This window comes from Symsagittifera roscoffensis, chromosome 3 (assembly GCF_963678635.1).
Source record: "Symsagittifera roscoffensis chromosome 3, txSymRosc1.1, whole genome shotgun sequence".
NCBI lineage: Eukaryota > Metazoa > Xenacoelomorpha > Acoela > Convolutidae > Symsagittifera > Symsagittifera roscoffensis.
In genome coordinates, this window is record NC_087064.1 from 47,774,226 (window position 1) to 47,781,738 (window position 7,513).

The 7,513-nt window shown below is 33.0% G+C and overlaps 1 protein-coding gene across 1 annotated transcript; it reads left to right on the top strand.

Moving 5' to 3' along the window:
• Positions 1 to 2,052: 2,052 nt before the first annotated feature.
• Positions 2,053 to 7,297, top strand: LOC134841119 (uncharacterized). The gene is made up of 4 exons (XM_063856906.1): positions 2,053 to 2,206; positions 5,691 to 5,881; positions 6,642 to 6,712; positions 6,960 to 7,297. Exons 1-4 carry the CDS (start codon positions 2,137 to 2,139, stop codon positions 7,168 to 7,170), a joined length of 543 nt encoding a protein of 180 aa, XP_063712976.1. The 5' UTR covers positions 2,053 to 2,136; the 3' UTR covers positions 7,171 to 7,297.
• Positions 7,298 to 7,513: the final 216 nt, after the last annotated feature.

A 7,513-nucleotide genomic window follows, 5' to 3' on the forward strand; every position in this document is an offset into this window, starting at 1 on the left:
AGGAGGACCACAATTGGCTTCGTGGATTGTGGTCGGCCAAAGATAAGAACAACGAACACTCGTTCTACGAGGCCACAGCTGACAATTACGAAAATGCCATGGCTCAGATAGAATGGAGGGCCCCCCAGTTGAGCATGAAAACACTTGAAAACTACGAGAGAACATCTGGTAAGATCAAAGCTTTTAAAGAACTCACTCGCCAATTCCTAAAATTTTGTTCATCTAGCTTTACGATTAGAGAAAAACTGAATTTTCAAAATGCGCAGGTTTAAATTAAATTCTGATAAAGCAATACCCGCGCTGACAAAATGATTTCTAACTGAGGCTCTTTTCCAGTTTCCCACCCCCTCGTAAAATTACAAAACAAAACTGTCCATAAATTGTTCACACGACAATTTGCATGTTAGAAATGTTGTAGAAATTTATTCACCTGTTCACTCTGACACGTTTTAATGCAGTTTATAACATCAAAAGTCATTTTAAATAGACTTTTGTTTAATGAACTTCAGAAAAAATCAAAGGGGGGGGAACTGGAAAAGAGCACTGATTCAAATTGATTTTAAATTGATTTTAAGTCGCTGCAAATTGATTAACAATGCAGATTTTAGGAACTGAAATGGATTTTGAATCGATTTCAATCTATCCTTCTTAAAAAAAATTGTATCAATTTTGTGGCTAAAAAATCTATTCAAATTGATCTGGATGGATTTCCGACTCACTGAAATCCATCTGAATCTCACAAAAATTCATTTGAATGCATTTTAAACGGGCTACTCTATTTTTTATGGGCAATTAATCAGACAACGGGCTGTAACTTATAAATCAAACCAACAAAAGGTTTGTTATAAATCAAGACTTGAGCTTAGCAATATGCAAAAAATTATAGAAAATCATCACTGTAAATCCGATTTTGGGCATGAACCTAAGAAACAAATCAAGAAAATGGTCACAACTTTTCAAACTTTGAGCTCAAAAATTTTCATGAAGTCATTGACAATTTCCTTGTAAAACAGATATTGGGAGAAACTATTAGCATTAAATGTAAACAATCGGTCACAATAGATCATCAAACTTTAAGCTGAAACTATGCAAGGGCAGCATTAAATGCTATCAATAATTTTGAAACTATTTAGTTATTGGTACTTTTAGAATGGAATGGAAGAAAAAAGAAAAAAAAGCAATAACAAAATGCAACACAAACTCGAAACTATTAAAATTCTAATAAAAATAACTTAAATTGAACTCAGTTTTAAAGCCCTTAAAACAAAATTAATTCACGACTGAAAAAAAAAGTTTTCAGTCAATTTAAATTGATTCAGATCATTTATTTTTAGCTGAGAATTCAGATATATTTAAATCGATTTAGAATTGATTCATAACAATTATAACCTTTTCTAATTGTTTGTTCTACTTTTTCATAATAAAATTGATCCCACTTGAAACTACATGTTTTTTCATACTAAAATCATTCCTAGTCCAATTTTGAATGTGCGGGTATGAAAAAATGCTTGTATCAGGATAAAGGTCTGTAAGTTCCGAAAGCATTTTCAGAGACCTAAGAAATAAACTTTGTTTATAAAAAAACTGGATGAAAGTTTTTTTCTAAAAAAAATCACCTACTCACAGGTTAAATAAAGTAAAAGAAATGATGAATTTTGCAACAAGCAAAGTATTAAGGAGACCGGGTAGCATCCCTGAATTTAATTTGGAACGATTCCTACGACGAATTAAAGCTCCGCTTACGCTTGAAAAGCAAGAAACTTTTTGAGCGCTAATTGTCTTAAATGGGCAATCTTTAAACCCACTTATGTTAAGGATAAATGATTACAGGCAGGGGCGGATCTAAAATTTGTTCGAGGGTGGGCGAATTTTCATAAAACGATCAAAAATTTGATCGATCTTTTTTAACCGGAACACTATAAAGATTTAAACTTGACCAAAAAAAAGGGCACGGCAGACAACTTTTTGAAAAAACAAGTCAAAAAAGCTATTTTTGGGCGTTTTTTGGACAATTATTACTTAAATTGTGCATGATTGGCGCGCACTCACGATTGGCTTCGTGGATTGTGGTCGGCCAAAGATAAGAACAACGAACACTCGTTCTACGAGGCCACAGCTGACAATTACGAAAATGCCATGGCTCAGATAGAATGGAGGGCCCCCCAGTTGAGCATGAAAACACTTGAAAACTACGAGAGAACATCTGGTAAGATCAAAGCTTTTAAAGAACTCACTCGCCAATTCCTAAAATTTTGTTCATCTAGCTTTACGATTAGAGAAAAACTGAATTTTCAAAATGCGCAGGTTTAAATTAAATTCTGATAAAGCAATACCCGCGCTGACAAAATGATTTCTAACTGAGGCTCTTTTCCAGTTTCCCACCCCCTCGTAAAATTACAAAACAAAACTGTCCATAAATTGTTCACACGACAATTTGCATGTTAGAAATGTTGTAGAAATTTATTCACCTGTTCACTCTGACACGTTTTAATGCAGTTTATAACATCAAAAGTCATTTTAAATAGACTTTTGTTTAATGAATTTCAGAAAAAATCAAAGGGGGGGGAACTGGAAAAGAGCACTGATTCAAATTGATTTTAAATTGATTTTAAGTCGCTGCAAATTGATTAACAATGCAGATTTTAGGAACTGAAATGGATTTTGAATCGATTTCAATCTATCCTTCTTAAAAAAAATTGTATCAATTTTGTGGCTAAAAAATCTATTCAAATTGATCTGGATGGATTTCCGACTCACTGAAATCCATCTGAATCTCACAAAAATTCATTTGAATGCATTTTAAACGGGCTACTCTATTTTTTATGGGCAATTAATCAGACAACGGGCTGTAACTTATAAATCAAACCAACAAAAGGTTTGTTATAAATCAAGACTTGAGCTTAGCAATATGCAAAAAATTATAGAAAATCATCACTGTAAATCCGATTTTGGGCATGAACCTAAGAAACAAATCAAGAAAATGGTCACAACTTTTCAAACTTTGAGCTCAAAAATTTTCATGAAGTCATTGACAATTTCCTTGTAAAACAGATATTGGGAGAAACTATTAGCATTAAATGTAAACAATCGGTCACAATAGATCATCAAACTTTAAGCTGAAACTATGCAAGGGCAGCATTAAATGCTATCAATAATTTTGAAACTATTTAGTTATTGGTACTTTTAGAATGGAATGGAAGAAAAAAGAAAAAAAAAGCAATAACAAAATGCAACACAAACTCGAAACTATTAAAATTCTAATAAAAATAACTTAAATTGAACTCAGTTTTAAAGCCCTTAAAACAAAATTAATTCACGACTGAAAAAAAAAGTTTTCAGTCAATTTAAATTGATTCAGATCATTTATTTTTAGCTGAGAATTCAGATATATTTAAATCGATTTAGAATTGATTCATAACAATTATAACCTTTTCTAATTGTTTGTTCTACTTTTTCATAATAAAATTGATCCCACTTGAAACTACATGTTTTTTCATACTAAAATCATTCCTAGTCCAATTTTGAATGTGCGGGTATGAAAAAATGCTTGTATCAGGATAAAGGTCTGTAAGTTCCGAAAGCATTTTCAGAGACCTAAGAAATAAACTTTGTTTATAAAAAAACTGGATGAAAGTTTTTTTCTAAAAAAAATCACCTACTCACAGGTTAAATAAAGTAAAAGAAATGATGAATTTTGCAACAAGCAAAGTATTAAGGAGACCGGGTAGCATCCCTGAATTTAATTTGGAACGATTCCTACGACGAATTAAAGCTCCGCTTACGCTTGAAAAGCAAGAAACTTTTTGAGCGCTAATTGTCTTAAATGGGCAATCTTTAAACCCACTTATGTTAAGGATAAATGATTACAGGCAGGGGCGGATCTAAAATTTGTTCGAGGGTGGGCGAATTTTCATAAAACGATCAAAAATTTGATCGATCTTTTTTAACCGGAACACTATAAAGATTTAAACTTGACAAAAAAAGACATTTTTGAGCAAAAACTAGCAGTTTAAGACATTTTTGGCAAAAACTGCTAGTTTAAATAAAAGTTGAAATTTGTCTGCAGAAAAAAAAACAACCCAGGCATAAATAATCCGTTTTTTTCTTCAAAATTCGGAACAATAATTTTAATAGTACCCATTGGTCTTTTTGAGCAAAAAAAGTGTCGCGTAACTTTATCGGAAAACTTAATTGTTCATCCGAAACTAATAAATTTCATCCGACAAAATAAATCTCGAATTGATAACTTCCCGCAGTGACAAAAATGGATGAAATCGATTAATTACAGATAATTTTTTCAAAAGTCCGATCTGTTCTAATTTTATAGAGTAAAACTTGATTACGTATTTTTAAAAAAGATTAAGAGGTTTTTGTTTTGCAAAAGTTTCCTGCTATTTATCTTCCTTATTTAATCAGTAGCAAAACTTTTTAAAATTGATTTTTCTTTTTACAGTTTTATGCACACTTTATACAGATCGTATACAGAATATATACCGAACCGATTATCTGCAGATTTCATACTGGGTGTAAATTGATTATATACAGATTATATACAGACTGTATACAGATTTTATACAGATTAAAGACATATTATTTACAAATTATATGCTAATTTTCTCATTTTAATCGCCAATCAGATAGAATTGCTGTAATGATGTTTGATCTGACAAAAAATTGAAAGCAGTATTAAGGAATCAGTGTCAACAAAAGCTAATTGATTTATGTTAACTTCTTAGTTTTTTTTAATAATTTTTTCACATTAACGCGCTGAAAAGGTTGATCTGTTAAACGGCTTATAAAAAAATTTTGCACTGAATTATTTTTCTTACCGCGGGAGGCCCTAGGATGTAAAATCTTAGAGGAATTTCTTGAAAATTGCTCTTTACGGCAAGCAGTTTTCCTCATTTGAGTATAACTTACTATAACTCTGATGAAAATATTTTCTGATTGCAACTTTTTGCTTATTTAGTGAAAAAAGCATCAATTTAAATTTTGATTGGTCAAAATTGAAATTTTTAAGACCATGACCTCTGTAGTTTTTGGATAATATAATCAATTTTATTTAGATTTCATACAGATTACTTACAGATTATCTGCAGATTATATACAGGTATTATTGTATAAATATTCTATACTGACTAAATGCAGATTACCTATAGATTCTATAAATGCTTTTAAAGAGTAGAAAAGTCGGTTACGTAGGCACTCAAACTCATTTATTTCTGATGAAAAAAAAACAGCTTCTTAACAAACGTTAAGTTATGGGGGCTTAGATGTTGCCAAAATGGCCAATTTGTGACAATTTACGTGCGATATATTTCGCGCTACTAGCGCGTAAGCGGATATCTAATCCGTCTAAGAAATTGTTTCGAATTGGTTGAACCAAGTTAATTATTATTACTGTTATGTAATTATAGGAGCGAATTCTGCCTCGTTCTATATTTGTTGGCAGGTGAAGAGAATTTTTTTTTGCCGTGATTTCAAATTGTTTTTAAATATATATTTTTAATTTATCAAGGTTTTTCAGCAAACACTGCTGCGTATACCTTAAAAGGCGACCAGAACGTTCAAAGCTTCTCCCTGATACGGGCAGTCTTGATGATCTTTCTATTTTTATTCGCGTAGTAAAAACGTTTGTGGCCAAACAAGTGTCTACTAAACCGTGTAATTATGTCATCTATTTTGTTCAGGGAACTGTGTTGGTAGAAATGGAAGAGTGATAGACGTGGGAACGGGTACGGGACTGAGTGGAATTGCGATCAGACAGGTGGGGTTTACGGGGGATATAGATGCATTGGAGCCATCCAAGAGCATGTTCGAAAAAGCAAAAGAGAAGAACATATACTCCAGATACTACTCAGATTTCTTGATTGAAAACAAGGTACGAAAATAAACTGAATGATCAGAAAAAAGAGCTACTTGACAACCTCATCTCCGTGCATGATAAATAAGTACAATCTCACCCCTTAATTTACACTCTTTTCGAACGATTTCATTTGCTAAAGTGTCAAAATCACGGTTAGGTGTTATCAGCAGAGGCAACTTATCAATTTGTCATTTTTTTTCCAAGCAAGTACATGCTTGATTTTTTGTTGGAGCATAACTTTCAGTGGCATTATTATTTTCTACAAATTAGTAATACTAGCCGAGGCGAATCTAGGATTTTCACCAAGAGGGGGGCGGATTTTCAAAGAGTTTTCGAAAGTTTGTCGACCTTTTTTTTTTTTAGCTTGAGCTCTCCCGGACCACTAAAAAGACACTGTTTTGGGCACTTTGTTTTGCTCCGCAGGCAAAATTTTGACAAAACAGGCCAAAATGGCGTTTTCGATCACTTTTGAAAAACTTGGCCAGAAAATTGCGTTTTTTTGGCCCGCGTTTCGCCTCAAAATTAGTAATTATTGGCGCCCATGGCGCTTTTAAAAACAATTTTAGCGTCCGTCCAAAAAAGGATATCTGAAATTAGTACGAAGCGGGACTCTTTGGGTCGGCAGAGGGTCGAATCCTTGAGGAAGTAAGCGTTTGCCCCCTCTCTAAATCCACTGGTGAGAACTAGAAATACAAATAACGATATGAGGTAGATTAAAAATAGCATATAAAAAATCAATATTGGATTTATTTACTCCATTCGAGATTCTGATTAGGAAACAACAGTCACTGGTGACGCCTATGACCTTGTGGTTTCAGTGGGCGTCTTCAGCAACAGATCTGTCAGGTTATACGCAGATTTCTGAGTAGCTATTTCACCTTTATACGATATGTGATTTGCCAAGACTTAGTTTAAAGTTGCTCTTACGATAGTTCAACATTCATCTAATAGTTGCTGTTCAACTCAGAAATGAATGAATAAAAAAAAAATAAATTCAAAAATAAAATTAATTTTTGGATTGTAATCTTTTGACATTACGAGAAAACTTTTGAGAACATGAAATAAATGTCGAAATTGGCACGGTCAATTTTAGGAGCCAGTGTCTGTGCGAAGTAATCCGGATGGCCAAACCAGGTGCACTTGTGGTCATTCTGATGGTGAAAAACTGGTACAAAAGTGCAGATTTCAGTGATGCTCTCAAGAAAATAGAGAAGGACAAAGTCGCAAATTTGGCTCACTTAGAAGAATTCGAAGGAATTTTTGAAGGCCACGATGCTGTTGGATTTGTACTGGAAAAACTTTAATGTCAATATATTATCCAGTTACTTCGTTATAATTTTCGAAATTTTTCATACTTTTCCGGACTGTCTTGTACAGACGCGAGAATAAGACTGCTCGTATCAGGGCGAAGCCTTGAATGTTCCGACTGCCTTTTAGCTGGTCTCAAATAATTTTAAGACTTATTAATTCTCCGCCTACGCGCTAATAGTGCGTGTTAATTGTCCTAAATTGGCCAATTTTTAAACACCCATAACTTTGCGAAAAATGATCACAGGTGAAATATCTTTTCAAATTTAAGCTCAGGATAACAACACCTTTCGAATGATGTAAAAAAAATTCCTTCAAAAATGGCTAGTTAAAAAATCG

What these genes read in the sequence shown, in the direction of transcription:
- LOC134841119 (XM_063856906.1), top strand. Translation starts at nt 2,137, where the DNA reads ATGGCTCAGATAGAATGGAGGGCCCCCCAGTTGAGCATGAAAACACTT. An exon ending in AAACTACGAGAGAACATCTG is followed by an intron (nt 2,207 to 5,690) that starts GTAAGATCAAAG and finishes TATTTTGTTCAG; the next exon opens with GGAACTGTGTTGGTAGAAAT. An exon ending in TTCAGCAACAGATCTGTCAG is followed by an intron (nt 6,713 to 6,959) that starts GTTATACGCAGA and finishes GGTCAATTTTAG; the next exon opens with GAGCCAGTGTCTGTGCGAAG.